Source organism: Carassius carassius, chromosome 11 (genome assembly GCF_963082965.1).
Source record: "Carassius carassius chromosome 11, fCarCar2.1, whole genome shotgun sequence".
Lineage (NCBI taxonomy): Eukaryota > Metazoa > Chordata > Actinopteri > Cypriniformes > Cyprinidae > Carassius > Carassius carassius.
Genome location: NC_081765.1, coordinates 5,731,485 through 5,747,246, shown reverse-complemented (window position 1 = coordinate 5,747,246; position 15,762 = coordinate 5,731,485). Strand labels below are relative to the sequence as shown.

The 15,762-nt window shown below is 38.6% G+C and overlaps 1 protein-coding gene across 1 annotated transcript; it reads right to left on the bottom strand.

Moving 5' to 3' along the window:
- Positions 1 to 4,709: 4,709 nt before the first annotated feature.
- LOC132152565 (nectin-3-like) lies at positions 4,710 to 14,687 on the bottom strand. Its single transcript, XM_059561318.1, has 6 exons — positions 14,654 to 14,687; positions 13,926 to 14,249; positions 12,914 to 13,216; positions 12,491 to 12,596; positions 5,482 to 5,621; positions 4,710 to 4,798 (listed from the first exon to the last, which is right to left on the bottom strand). Exons 1-6 carry the CDS (start codon positions 14,685 to 14,687, stop codon positions 4,710 to 4,712), a joined length of 996 nt encoding a protein of 331 aa, XP_059417301.1.
- Between the last annotated feature and the right edge of the window lie 1,075 nt (positions 14,688 to 15,762).

Sequence of the window (15,762 nt, the reverse complement as noted above, 5' to 3'; positions counted from 1 at the left end):
CCTGTACCAGCCTGTAGGCTGCCTATAGCTTCCTATATATCCTATATAGAAAGGCTTTTTGATTCCTTTTGTTGTTTTAGACATGATTTCTCTATCTTATTCGGTTTTTTTTTAAATTTAGATATACATTTAGATATTCTAAGAGATGATTACTTTATTTTTTTAACAAAAATGTTTAGATAAGTATCAGGTTTTGCATTATGATTACAATCAAACTATAGCATTTGGTTAGAAAGGGAACACAATGCAAACATTTTTGTTACTCAGTATTTGATTATTCAAATAATTGAACAAAATAAGGGATGGTTAGTGATAATTCAAAACACGTTATACAGACATTTAGCAATAAATTGGTATTTTTTATTAATTTTAATTCACTAAGTAATAACTTCAGAAGGGAACAGCAATTATGATCGAACAGAAATAAACATAAATTATAAACATAAAAAACACAAAAATAACAACAGCAAACAATCATTATCAAACTCTAGGTTAAAAAATGAAATGTTATTAATAATATTAATAAACATTACAAACATTTTAACTATATACATACAAACTGTATTTATTTTATTTATTGTTGAATATGGAATATATATCAGGAACTCATATGCTAAAATAAAAACAAACAATAATTATCAAACCGTAAATTTAATAAAAAAATAAATATGGTAATAATAATAATGCTACATATTATTTGAAATATATACATACAAATTGTAGCCTAATTGTTTTACTAATTACTGCAGAAGTCACAGATAGTGACAAAGTGCTTCTTGCAGACTGGAAGTTTGCATTTTTTGCAAATAGTGCTGTTGTCACACGTGAGAGAGAGAGAGAGTCTTTTGTATTTTTTTTAGCATATTCTCAAAATTTGCTGTTGCAGTCTTGCCAGTAAATCTCTCTCTTTCTCTCTCTCTCTCTGTGTGTGTGTGTGCATTTGAACAAGTTTTTTTTTTCATTTATTGATTTTATGTGGAATATTCTACAAATTTGCTGTTGCAGTCGCCAGTTTATCTGTGTATGTGTGTGTGTGTTTGTGTACGTGTGTGTGTGGGGGGGGGGGGGGGGGGGTCTTATTTGCACTCTTGATGTTCTAGAGTGTCACCCCTTCATTGCTGTACACTTTTTTTCAGCACAGTTGCTGATCTGTAGCTTGTACCACCAAAAGTTTCTCTGAGTTTTCCTATTTTTTCGTATTTCCCATTCATTTCCTATGTCGCCCGTTTTCGGGCGGGAGGAGGCTAAGTGTGACTTTTTTTTTTACGACCCTTTAACATATCAGAATCATCTCCTTGATTTTTTTGTGTGTTCATATAGGTAATACAACAAAAGTCACCAAGTTTCATCCCCATCCGATGAAGCAAAAAAATTAAACATTTCAAAACGTTCAAGTTTTCGCCCGTTTTCGGGCGAAGAAGCCCAGAGGGCTAAACAACTCACGTGAACGGCACAGCAGTCGAATTCAGCCCGCATTTCATAATAAAAGTCTTCTTCTTCCTCATCGGTTTCAGGGTAAATTATCGCCAACTACTGTATTGGAGTGTGAACCAGAGTTTAGCCTTTCATAATGTGAGAGAAAAAAACAATACTAACACCTCTAAATTCTCTAAATCAGCTCAGTTCTCTTAAGATACAAAAATAAACTCTCTAATCCATAAGTAAATATATTTTTAAGCGTTTATGTTATCCACTCCCATCTTTCTAAGTTCATTTTTCATTGTTTCTCGTTCATTAGTATACTTTTGTATGCATTAGTTGACAAACACAAATAACATGTTCTACTGATTCCTCCATTCCACAGCTCATGTGGTGATTCCAGGGTTTATTCGTGTCTGTTCACTGAGGTCTCACAAAGGCAAACTTTATTAATGCTAAAAAGCAAAACATAACAGTGGTACACTAGCAGGCCCGGTGCTTCTTGGTGCTCTCTTTCTCTCTATATATTTATGTATAAGCCGTCCATTGCTATTGTGCAAAGAGCACACCCTTATAATCACTCATCTCAGTTCATCGCATTCTAACAAAGTTACATTATAATCAATGAAGTTCTCAATGCTGCACAATGAACCTCGTATTTACATCGTGTCTACACTTTTTTTGTAATGAGATGATTCGTGCTGAACACAACACCTCAACAAAAACTCTGGCAATTTGAGCAGTGAGTGGATTCTAACTTAAAAGCCTCTGACTGTCTGTTGTGACACAGATTTTGTCGGGGCAAATTAAAAAGATATGTCTGTGATTGGCTACATTGCTCAATGCCGAATTTGCAATTGAATGCCATCATTACAGCTTTAACTGATGGTGCTATTGATTACATTTGAGCACGCTCCGGCACCCCAGGCCTGTACAGTAGTGTTACATTTATTAAAAAGAAAGTTTTGATCTTATGCTTAACATCCTCCACTTATATAAGTGTTGAAAATGTGCTTTATATACAATGCTGGGCATTGAAGATAAATATAAACAAGGAACCTTTGATATTCTGAAATGTTTAATACTGATTAAATTATATAGTTTTAGTATTTACAATATAACCTGTCAGAGCCATAGCCTTGTGGGCAGCTCTAATGTAATGTAAAGCTCTAGGGAAAAAGAGGGGAGGGAGTTCAGCTTGCTGACATCCCGCAAAATGAAGCGTTGCAGGCCCCATACCACACAGGGACGCAGCTAGGATGCTCTCGATGGTGCCTCTGTAGAAGGTACACATGATGGGGGCCGAGGCTCTCATTTTTCTCAGTTTGTGGAGGAAATAGAGACACTGCTGTGCTTTTTTGGTCAGTGCTGCTATGTTTTCAGTCCTCTATGATGTGCAGATGCAGGAACCCGTGACGAGGACTCTGTCTGCTTAAAAGCCTGTCAGCTGATTGAGCTGAATAGCGCAGTCTGGCACGCTGTTGCTGAGCCATGTTTCCGTGAACACAAAAACACAACAGTCTCTTAAGCCTCGTTCACACCAAGAACGATAACTATAAAGATAACAATATTAGCGTCCAAACCAGCGAACGATATCGTCTGTTTATTCTAAGCTCACATGCATCTACTGCTTTAAACTCTCGACCTTGAGCAGGATTGATTCAATGTTTATATCGTTCATCAGCTGGGGAAAACAATCATTCTGAAAGTGATTCCATCAATATTTTTTCTCTGTGCCTTTATCGTTATAGCTATGTTGTGGACTCATAAATGTTAAGAATGATTTTTAAAACTATATCTTTTATCGTTATCTTTATAGTTATCGTGCTTGGTGTGAACGGGCCTTTAAAGTCCTCTGAGTTGAGCGTAGCAATCAGATTGTCCAAATCCTAATCATAAATTGTCCAAAGAGCGTATGTTGAGCCAGTATGATGGTGGGGATAGCTGGCTTGTGTGGGTTAGACGTTAGCATCTGGATACATCTGCACTTAGACGTTAGCCAAGCCCGGATACCTCAAAAAAAAAACATGCATTTTTATTATGCATGAAGACATTTTATTGAGTTTAAAAAGAAAAACATTATCAGTTGTTGGTTCATTTTGGATATCAGTAAAATCATCAATTTAGTGAAAACATTTATGTAAAGGTTAGCTAATAAAGGTGATAATTTGTATTTTTTAAAGAGACTTTGGAATATGTCCAATTCCACACTTGTTAGAGTCTGAATCCAAATGTTCCCAAGTCTTGAGTACTGCATCACTCCCAAATATAAGAGTTTATATCAGTTTGCATCGTCCAAACTGAGTAAAAAATAAATCATAATATTATAAATTAAATATTTATAGCAACAAAACAGCTATGCCTAAAAATGAACAAGCAACTCTTTGCCATAAAACTCTAAATGTGTCTGAAAAATGTAGGAATGAAAGAACTAAAAATCACATGATTTCATTACTTGGTCCAGATGAAGCTGGTTGGTGTTGGGTTACAATCCACTGAACAAAGATATTGTTGAGTCTCTGTTGGATTGTCAGGAGATATCTCCACCAATTCTGGAGGATCTAAGAGTTGAAAAATATAAAAGTAATACTTACTATAAACATAGCTCATGAGGTTTTGAAATCTATTGATGCTTCGGTTACAGGAGGGAAACTAAGCTGATCAAGTTACACTTCTGGCCACCATTATGTAGGACAGGAAAGCCGTTATATTCTTTGTTTCATTATTCATTTTTATGTCATGTCAATAAATGTTAAATTGCAGAAAACTTAATAGTTTTTGTCTGTGTCAAATACACTGACAACTAAAAAAAAAAAAAACAATAACTTATGTAGTCCATATATACTGTGCATCTCTAACTACAAGTATTTCAGCTACCATGGCCAGCTCATCTGTGCGAAGGCACAACTGCACCTCAGGTAGCATGAGTTCGATTCCCAGCTAAAAGTACTTTTCTGCTCCTGTTCCCTTCTCACCTGTCCAATCGTTTCTCCTACTGTCCTGAGCATTAAAGTTGAAAAACAAGAAAAAAGAAAGATCAACCTGAAAGACCTGAAAGAGATTACAGCAAAAAACAAACAAACAAAAAAGATCTCCAATGTTTCTCACATTTCTTTCTCATTTTGGACTCCTTTCTCTCAGATATTTCCCATTGAGCCATATATTTTTCCTCTGGATAACCACCAATTACTATGGGTTTACATATGATGACGTCTAATTAAAAGTGTTTCATTTTACTTTTGTAAACTGTACTTTGATTTGAGTAAGGAGGAACTTGAGACATTTTTCCATCACTGCTCAATACGTAGACCAGAAAAAAACCACAGGACGGCACAGCTGAAGACCAAACCAAGAGGAAACCAACAGTCATCAGCGGATCCTACAAAACACAGAACAAGAGAGGAGAGCCGTCAGGTTACATCTTCCACGATGACAAGAATAAAGGCCAGTTCATTCCAAGGACCATAACTAATTATATGGTATATATTATAATGGTAAAGTTTTAAAACTCATTAAAACTCATTCTTATTCTATAAAAATAGTGAAGTTCACATGACAACTGCAATGATAATAACATGGGGGAAAATATCATTGTAATAAGAATGATTTTTTCCAGCTAATAAACAATGAAAAAAACAATCAGAATCTACTTGAATTTAAAAACCTTGAGGATTTTAAACAGCAGATGAACTAACTTTTGCATGTGCTTATAATAAACAGAATGTTTTTGTCTGTTGGTGTGGATTGCTAATATCATAATCGTTAAAGTAATTTTTATAGCTATTATTCTCTGTGTGTACAGGCCTTAATCTTTACATTTTGTATTTTAAATTTTACTTTACTTTATAATGGTTTGCCAATTTCGGATTGTACAGATTTTCTGTAATGCATCAAAACATGATATACATTTTTTGTTTTGTTTTTGTTGATGCCAATTATAATGTAAAGTAGCAGCAAAAAAAAGAAAGAAAAGAAACACCTCTTCTACAGACATTTAACCACTATAAACTCTGCATATAAAAATTGTACATAATTTTAAAATATAAAGATTTTAAACCTCACCAGGCTTATGTACATAGAGGAAACCTGAAGCACTTCCATACTGGTTTGATGCCGTACAGATGTATATACCATTAAAATCAGAGGACGATTTTGGGACAAAAAGCTTGTTGCTGTCAGAATGTAGAGTACTTCCCTTTACTCTGTTAATGAAGACACATTTGGGAGACTAGTGAATGTGATGTGATATATACATGAACACATGAGATTAAAACAGCACTTCTTTTGTGTAGCATTCTTACAAGACACATGAAGTAGAAATAGCCAAATATCAAAATATCAGAGTTGTAAACAAGTCAAATAAAATCAAAGAAACATAGGCTACATTTACACTCCGAGCCTTAGTGCTCAATTACAATTTTTGCTCAGAGGTTTTTGTATAGCTATTCACAATCTTGTTTTAAATGTGGCCAATATCAAATTTCCAGTGTGAACTGATCATGGTTCTGAATTGACCAGCATGTGCAAAAAAACAAACAAAAAAACAATATGAACAGGGTTGCCAGGTTTCCAAAACAAAATCCCCTAATTGCTTTAAGTAAAAAATGTATCACTGTAAGTTCTGACACATCACTGCATTTCCACTGACTCCACATTTCCAAAAACTCACCTGCCTGTACCTTAGTAATCCTGAATGGATTGATGAGCTTGTTCAGGTCTGTTTGATTAGGGTTGAAGCTGAACTCTGCAGGCAGAGGTGGAAAGAGTACAAAAATATTCTACTCAAGTAAAAGTACCATTACATTAATGAAATTTTACTTAAGTACAAGTAAAAGTACCAGTCTAAAAATCTACTCAAGTAAAAGTAAAAAGTAGCTCATTTAAAATTTACTCAGAGTAAAAATTACTTAGTTACATTTTAACAGTGGGAGGGAGTCAAAATGGGACAGGCCAAGGTTTTCAAACTCAGTTCCTGGAGGGCCACAGTCCTGCACAGTTTAGATTTAACCCTAATTAAACACACCTGATCCAGCTCATCTAATCATTTAGGTTTATTTGAAAACTACATGATATGTGTGCTGGAGCAGGGTTAGGGCTACGGCCCTCCAGGAACTGAGTTTGACACCCCTGGGATAGGTCTATTAATCTCAAACTAGTTGTTTTTAATTAAAGGAATCAGTTATTTAGAATAATAAAACATTTGGGCTGTTACCAGGCAAATCAGTATCAACAAACTCATCTTTTAATGCAGACGAAATGCAGAAGATTCATTGGAAGTGGCATTTAGATGTATTACACTGTTTAGTGCAGGACAAGAATGCATTTAACCTGCAGTTACAAATGCATGAATAATGTTTTGATATACAAGACATAAAATGTTGAATACTCATTTGAAATGATAAGAATTTAATTATTTTAAAAAAATCAAAAGATACTTTAAATGTGAAATTAAAATGGCCAGTATGTGTCAGCAAGTCACTGTTAATAAGGGAGTCATTGCGATTGAACCGAATCATTTAAACGGTTGATTCATTCAGGAACGAATCACTGTCACGTTGCTCAGAGACGCAAAACTGTGCTTTGGTGGCTGTGTTTGGAATTATTTTCTGTTGTAGAAATAGAGCTAAAAAAGGCAATATGGTGTCTAAAACGCAAGTCTCTTAATTAACCTGTTTACTGAACTGTTATATATATATGTATGTATATATTCATGATGATTTTTGGAGGAAAAGATGGCATTCTTTGTGTGATTTTGATTTAATATATGAAATTATATACATATGTGATTTTTTTTGCCCCTATATCCTCAATTTTGTGATCATTCTAAATGCATTTTAGGAGACTGAATCACACAGTGAAAGAACGCACTATAAATGCGCGTGCACATCATTAAAACAAAAATAGCACACTCCTCACCACTGTCTTTTTGGCTAATTTGTGCAAAACCTCTTGCTAAAATGTCAAAGCTTCATTTTAACCACCAATGCAACGATGCAATTATTTAGCTTACCTCTACATTCTTGCAAAGGGTTGATGTCTTGTCGAGATTTTATAAGCTGCTAGTTTGGTCTTCCTAGGCAAGTACAGCTTACACTGCATAATAGAGCATACATATGGCCAGGGTTCACTTCATTTCCTTCGAGTTCAACTTCAGAATATGACGGGGTTTCGTTTTCAGCGGTGTACCACTAACGCCTGTTTTGTCCGTCTACATCTTTCTTGTGATTTTAGCGCCAGTTTGCCCTCCTGCCCATTATTTACTGCCGTAGTTTCCAGGGAGCGATTTTTTTTTTTTTTTTTTTTTTTTTTTTTTTACTGAGTAATTAATGTGTTTTAAAACGTAGCTAAGTACGATACTTCAAACAAAATATAGCCTACTTAAGTAAAAGTAAAATTACAGATTTAAAAAATTACTTTAAAAAGTATTAGTACACAAAAAAGCTACTCAATTACAGTAACGCGAGTAAATGTAATTCGTTACTTTCCACCTCTGTCTGCAGGTCTGCGGCTCTCTAGGACCGAACTTGCCTACCCCTGATCTAGAGAGATGTAATAGTCACATGGCTTCCGATATGACTGTTTAGACTGCGGTCACATTGCAAAACATCTGACCTGAAATGAAATTTAGTATCACATATGGAAGGGGGACAAATCAGAAGAAAAAAAAACAGATTCCATGTGCTGATTCAGGCTTGTGCTGTTCACACTAGGTGCGTTTACATGGACACGTTTTGTTTCCATCGGAATGAATTCATTCTGATTGACGAATCTGAAGTAGTGTTTACATGAACGCTGAATAAACGCTGATCGCTTTGATATGCGCGTTTACGTGTCACAAGCTTCTGATCGGATTTACTCTTTTGACATGCGCACTGCATGAATATACAGAGTTTCCCGCTGCTGTCGCATACTGTTTTAAAAAGCACACATGATATTTATCTACTTCGGGTCCTAATTATAGGCAAGGACCAGCACATGAACTGTTGTGCTGCTTAACATTACTTAAAAAAAGGGTGTAACAGTGCCCCTTCCCACACCCAAAACTATGAAATAGTTTTTTTATTCATCAGTATGCACAATTTTAGACAATTATCCAAGAATTTCGATACAAACAGTAAACAATTAGGCCTACTAGATACATTTTATGTCGGCAAGCAATTGTTTGTGTCCACTCCCACCCGCTCCCGCGGACTTTATCTCAAAGCTTGTGAAAAATGTAGACAAATAGGTAATCAGACTAAATATTTGTTCAAGTTAACATCCAGAATAACCGATTTGAAACATAAATTTTATGTCGGAGCAGGATCTGAGCGGTAATAGGTTTAATGGCGAGCGTGAGCATAATATTAACGGAGTGCTTGCTTGGGTGGCTGAGCATGTGAGTGAAGCGGAGCAGTCTGCATCCTCTAAGGGTCACTATGGGGAACAGTACACCCACACCGCCATGCTGAGGGGAGTGCAGGCTAGAATCATGGCGAACACTAAGTACCAACTCTACCATTTCAATGGGAGTTGCCCCTGGGATGTTAGACAGCTGTCCATGACATACTCCTTATGGCCAATGGCATAGGCTACATACCCAACTTAATTGTTAGGGCCTCGGCCTGGGGTAGAGCTGAAGGAATCAATAGCCCCTCATGTTGAGGGAAGTGTACTTGAAGTGTATAAATAAATACACACTGGCTGAGTGGAGCCCAAGGAACCAAGGTCTAACCATTTCAAGAAAGGGAACGAAGCTGAGTGTGTAACCCTTAGTTTACAGGATTTCAGAAAGTGCACAGAGTCTTGCGAGCACACTTACCACTTACGTGGATTTTAGAAAGTGTGCAAAGTGTTCACGTTCACACTCACCACCATGTGGTTTTCAGAAAGTACACAGAGCTTAGAGTGTGTAACTAAAAGGTTCCTAAGCATCGCAGAGAAGCTAAACCGCATGGGAGAGGCAAGTTCAAATTTATGGTAAATGGACTGCATTTATATAGCGCTTTCAACAGACCACATGGCCATCCAAAGCACTTTACAATTTGCCTCACATTCACCCATTCACACACTCATTCACACACCGACTGCGGTGTCAGCCATTCAAGGCGCCATCCAGCTTGTCGGGAGCAGCTGGGGTTAGGTGTCTTGCTCAAGGACACCTCGACACTTGGTCAGGTGGAGCCGGGGATTGAACCACCAACCTTCCGGGGTTGTAGACAACCTACATGAACCACTGAGCAACTGCTGCCCTCATTTACAAAACATATGGGGAGGGGAGCATCTCCTGAGGCAGCATATACAAGAAGACTTCCGTAACTACCACCTCCACTTCCCACTTGATGCGACAGAAACAACTAAGTGGCCAGGAAGGCCCTCAGGGTGACCTTTGCAGTGCCGTGCCAGGCCTGATGATCAAGGAGGCTCCCACAGAAACCTGTGATCTCGGCCGCCTGATACCGGAAACATGAAGCCGGAATCAGGGCTATAATATCGGCTGGACATAATGCTGACAAGGTTCCTGCACTGGAGCCCTGCATAAGGGGCACCTCCTTTTAGTCCGGACCATCAGTAAGGTGGTTGCTATGAACATAGAACCAACCAAAAACATCATAGGTCCAGCATAGGAGACTGTTATGCAAGAAGTTCCCACCTAACCTCGGTCAGGTGGAGAGCTGGTGGTTACAGGGGAATTAGGAAGGGGAGGATAAGAGCCTCCAATATAAAAACTCCCAAAGGGAACGAGTAGATACCTAAGTATCACTCTGATTCGGATGAAAATGCTGCCTAGCATCCTATTCCTAAAATAAGAAATATCCCAATATATCGCCTTGCTTACAGTATCGCTGTTACAAATTAGGTGTAGTGCTAAACGAAAGACTAAAGTGCTCGAGGAGGATATGAAACAAATGATGAGTTTACTAAAGGAAGAAGGAGAATACAGACAATATATCCCGTTTACAATACAATACGATCTCAGATTAACACTCACATTCACATTCAGATGCACATACAATCACGGACGAGGGAGAACTGAACAGACCGGGTATTTACGTCGAAGATCCAGAGGGCCTAGGTGGAGCAGAAGGCTCAGGCGACCAAGGCGGAGGTGGGGTCCTGGAAGACCGCTGTGGAGCCGGAGTGACCGAGGATGGAGGTGGAACCAGAGGGAAGGATGAGCCTGACAGAGCCGGAGGGATGGAGTGACGAGGTGAAGCCAGAGGAGTGGAGTCCCGAGGCGGCGGATGGTCGACGACTGACCAAGGTGGAGCCGGAGGGACGAGGGAGCCCGGTGGAGCAGGTGGGATGCCAGGCCATGGTGGAGACGAGGGAGCTAAGAGCCAAGGCGGAGCCGCTGGGTCGAAGGACCGAGGAGGAGTCCAGGGCTCGGAGGCTGGAGGCAGAGACAGGGCCTTAACGCGCCAAGGCGGAGCTGGAGACTGGCAGTCCAGCGGCGAACCATCGCGCCCAGATGGCGCAGACTGAGGGTGAGCTGCGGGACTGACTGGCACCAGCAGAGATGACGTTGAGGAACTGGCTGGTCTAGGAGGAGGAGAGCGAGGAAGGATGGGAGGAAACACAGGAGGATCAGGGCTGGACGGAACCAGCGGAAGTGGAGCAGAGGGACTGTCAGGTCTAGGAGGAGGTGGGAGAGGGAGGCTGGGAGGGAACACAGGAGACACAGGAAATTCAGAGCTGGGCAGAACCAGCGGAGAAACAGAAAATTCAGGGCTGGGCGGAACCAGCGGAGAAACAGAAAATTCAGAGCTGGGCAGAACCAGCGGAGAAACAGAAAATTCAGAGCTGGACGGAACCAGCGGAGAAACAGAAAATTCAGGGCTGGGCGGAACCAGCGGAGAAACAGAAAATTCAGAGCTGGACGGAACCAGCGGAGAAACAGAAAATTCAGGGCTGGGCGGAACCAGCGGAGAAACAGAAAATTCAGGGCTGGGCGGAACCAGCGGAGAAACAGAAAATTCAGGGCTGGGCGGAACCAGCGGAGAAACAGAAAATTCAGAGCTGGGCAGAACCAGCGGAGAAACAGGAAATTCAGAGCTAGACGGAACCAGCGGAGACACAGAAAATTCAGAGCTGGGCGGAACCAGCGGAGAAACAGGAAATTCAGAGCTGGACGGAACCAGCGGAGAAACAGAAAATTCAGAGCTGGGCAGAACCAGCGGAGAAACAGAAAATTCAGGGCTGGGCGGAACCAGCGGAGAAACAGAAAATTCAGGGCTGGGCGGAACCAGCGGAGAAACAGAAAATTCAGGGCTGGGCGGAACCAGCAGAGAAACAGAAAATTCAGGCCTGGGCGGAACCAGCAGAGAAACAGAAAATTCAGAGCTGGGCAGAACCAGCGGAGAAACAGAAAATTCTGAGCTGGGCGGAACCAGCGAAGACAGAAAATTCAGAGCTGGGCGGAACCAGCGGAGAAACAGAAAATTCAGAGCTGGGCTGAACCAGCGGAGAAACAGAAAATTCAGGGCTGGGCGGAACCAGCGGAGAAACAGAAAATTCAGGGCTGGGCGGAACCAGCGGAGAAACAGAAAATTCAGGGCTGGGCGGAACCAGCGGAGAAACAGAAAATTCAGGGCTGGGCGGAACCAGCGGAGAAACAGAAAATTCTGAGCTGGGCAGAACCAGCGGAGAAACAGAAAATGATTGTGTAGCCTAGTGAACCAAACTGAGAGACCATTTTGAATGTTCAGGAAACCTTTGCAGGTGTTTTGAGTTGATTAGCTGATTGGCATGTCACCATATAAAATCTAATTTGTTTGGATAGTGAATTGGTGGGTTTTTGTTAAATGTGAGCCAAAATCATCACAATTAAAAGAACCAAAGACTTAAACTACTTCAGTCTGTGTGCATTTAATTTATTTAATACACGAGTTTCACAATTTGAGTTGAATTTCTGAAATAAACAATTTTTTTCCACAACATTCTAATTTATTGAGAAGCACCTGTATTGGAGTTTATATCAGTTTGCATCGTCCAAACTGAGTAAAAAATAAATCATAATATTATTAATTTACTCTAAATGTGTCTGAGAAATAGAGGAATGAAAGAACTAAAAATCACATGATTTCATTACTTGGTCCAGATGAAGCTGGTTGGTGTTGGGTTACAATCCACTGAACAAAGATATTGTTGAGTCTCTGTTGGATTGTCAGGAGATATCTCCACCAATTCTGGAGGATCTAAGAGTTGAAAAATATAAAAGTAATACTTACTATAAACAGCTCATGTGGTTTTGAAATCTAGTGATGCTTCGGTTACAGGAGGGAAACTAAGCTGATCAAGTTACACTTCTGGCCACCATTATGTAGGACAGGAAAAATTTAACCATCTTCTAGAGGCAAGGAAAAGATTCCAGATCAGCACAATTTACAGTCAGTAGTCTGCCAATAGTCACTCAGCCTTTACCAGTAGCTGTTGTATTCTTTGTTCCACTACTAGGCTAGTTTATAAATTATACAATGTTTACTTATACAGTGTAAATACATATGTTACTTACAGTGGATATTTATTACGTAGTCAACTTCTAGTTCCTTTGTCAGTGTGCTGTGTTTTACCACGCACTGGATCTTCTTCTGGTTTAGATACTTAGATGGTGCACCAAGTATGTGGGACACAGCCGTGACACTTCCATCTTTGTGCTCTGTGTAGCTGGTTTCTGTTCTCAGTGAGTCATTCAGAGCACTTAACCTCCAAAACACATCTGCTGCAGGCCGGCCATTGTGAGCAACACACGATGCCAAAATTTTGTCGAAATGACCCGAAACATGTGTCCTCCCTATCACCTTCCCCACCGAAGGAACTACATTACAAAAAACAAAAAACAATAAATTAATTATGTGAACAACTTGAGCAAGGTGACAAAATATCTTTGGTTGGGAAAATTACTAAAAGTAGGGTTCTATCCAATAGCCAATCAATATTTTCATGTCATGTCAAAAAATGAAAAATTGCAGTCCATAAAAATAAAACACACTTAAAAACTTAATAGTTTTTGTCCGTGTCAAATACATTTGTGTCAAATACACTGACCACTGAAAAAAATTAATTTAAAAAACCGCAATAACTTATGTAGTCCATATATATTGTGCATCTTGAACTACAAGCACTACCATTTCAGTTTAACAAGTGTTGTTTAAACACACCATGTTTGTAAGAGGAAATATAATGGTGAGACATTTAAAATAGAAAATTATGTCCAAATTTATTTCTTTTTTTTCACATGGAAAAGCTATCACATGATTCTCGGAAATGCAGAATGAGTGGACATGATTTATGAGCTATGATGTTATAATTGTACTTTTTTGCCTTTTTCCGATGCTTGAAAGCCTTTTATTCTCATTACATGGAGACAATGTCTTCTGTGTTCAGTGAAAGAAAGATCCTTGCACAGCTCTGGAGCAACATGGGTGGCTAAATGATGACAGATCAGTCATTTTGGGGCGAACTATCTTTTAAGAACTTTTACAATTGGAACTTTTAAAGCAGCTTTAAATCATTCACAGTCTTACCAAGTACCGTGATATTGATGTTTGTCTGATTTTTTCCACTGGGAAATATGAAGATGCAAGTATAGATCCCATCATCCTGCAGTGTCATTCCCAGGAGCTGAATTGATCCATTCTTCTCTTTAATATTCCCAATAAATTTGACCTTGTCCAGTAAATGGTTGTGTTCGGTTTTATGGTCTTTGTTGGTTTCCTTTTCAGGGTTTCCTCTTGTCTGTTTCTGCCAGACGATATAAGTGAAATTCTCTTTTGTCTCAGTCAGGTTACAAAACAATGTGACATTTCCTCCTTTTATGACTGATGTATCATGACCAATAATCTTAACACCTGCAAAATACATTAAAAGAAAAAAAGAGAAAGTTAACTTAATTATCTGCCGGGAAATTACTGAGCTATGCTCATGAATCAAAACCGAATCAAGGGTGATTTCTGTTTTATTAACATTTTAGCATGACAGCACAACTGCACCCAATTAATTTGATGTAATCTTAATTTACTGAAATCACAATTTTACAATCAGTAACTCTAAAATCACTAAAACCTAAAAACCTAAACTCAAGTCTTACATGTATGTTAAACTAACAGAAAATCAGGAAAGAACAAGTAACTTCCCTGCTATGGTGATGCATTTGAGATAAATCAAAAAGAGACCATAGAATAATAGGTCAAATGCATTTTTTCTCCAAAGCAGGAGATGCATGTTGTCCACAGCTGTCTTGCTTTAGTCTAACTGTTGCTGACTTCCTTCACAAAGACAGTTTGCATCTATGTACCTCAGATTTGAAGCTGACAAAACTGCCAGTTATGTTCCAGTAGGTGGGAGAGGGGAGGGATAAGTATGACAAAAGACACAAAACCGGCAACCTCACACCTCTTAAAGAATTGAGCAATAAAAATAAAATAAAAAACAAGACAGGTGGGGACATTTACACCAAAGACACAAAACAATGTAAACCAGTATTATTTTTCACTATATGGAAACTTTAGTGAAATGCAAAAGTTACATGGATGTTAGAGGCTCTTTATGTTATCATAATTGCTAATAAAAGAAGTCACTGGTTTCTCTCTCTTTGGCAACTTATGGTATGTATGTTTGTGTATGGGTGAAATGTGTTGATTATAAAACCTTTCGGTATCTGTTATTAAGTGGAGTCATAGTGAAGTTGCATAACAGCGTGTATGTGTGTGTGCTTACTGCTCACAAGAAAAGAAATACAGTTAAAAATATTGAACGTTCAAAATATTTTGTACACAGTTGTACATCTGTGAACTGTTTTACATTTGTGAAATGTATTTTATGAATATATAATCTCATTTTGTGCATGTGAATTAGGTTTCATGCATGTGAATTGGGTATTATTGTGTTTTCACCATGGTAACTGTTGTTTCTATAACCCAAAAAATGTCATGTAATTTTTCAATTTTCAATCTTTTTTTTTTTACATGTTGAAATGACTATGGTGGCTCACACCAACTTAACTGTATTACCAAAAAGTAGTTTGGGATTGCTATTTAATAGCCTTACCTTATAGGCTGTTTATTCATCAGTATTAGTCATATTCTTACAATTTGCGTGTATGTTACGTGTAACAACTGGACTGAGCAAACACACAATGCAACTCACCGAGTTAAATGTAGCATCTGGTTAGCATCATGTACGATCATTTGGGCTTTATGTCTTAGAAACTCTTTTTAGCCTTTTGACATTTGCATATAAATTATAGAATGGCACCAATAATCTAAAGTTTATGAGTGTTAAGTGACCAATGTTTACCCCGATTATCTGGACAATGCTGAACAGATTAACTCATGGACTTCCCATTTGACTTCAATTACATTC

What these genes read in the sequence shown, in the direction of transcription:
- LOC132152565 (XM_059561318.1), bottom strand. Translation starts at nt 14,687, where the DNA reads ATGCAAACTGTCTTTGTGAAGGAAGTCAGCAACA. An exon ending in TGTGAAGGAAGTCAGCAACA is followed by an intron (nt 14,250 to 14,653) that starts GTTAGACTAAAG and finishes TGTATTTTGCAG; the next exon opens with GTGTTAAGATTATTGGTCAT. An exon ending in CCTCTATGTACATAAGCCTG is followed by an intron (nt 4,799 to 5,481) that starts GTGAGGTTTAAA and finishes TGTGTTTTGTAG; the next exon opens with GATCCGCTGATGACTGTTGG.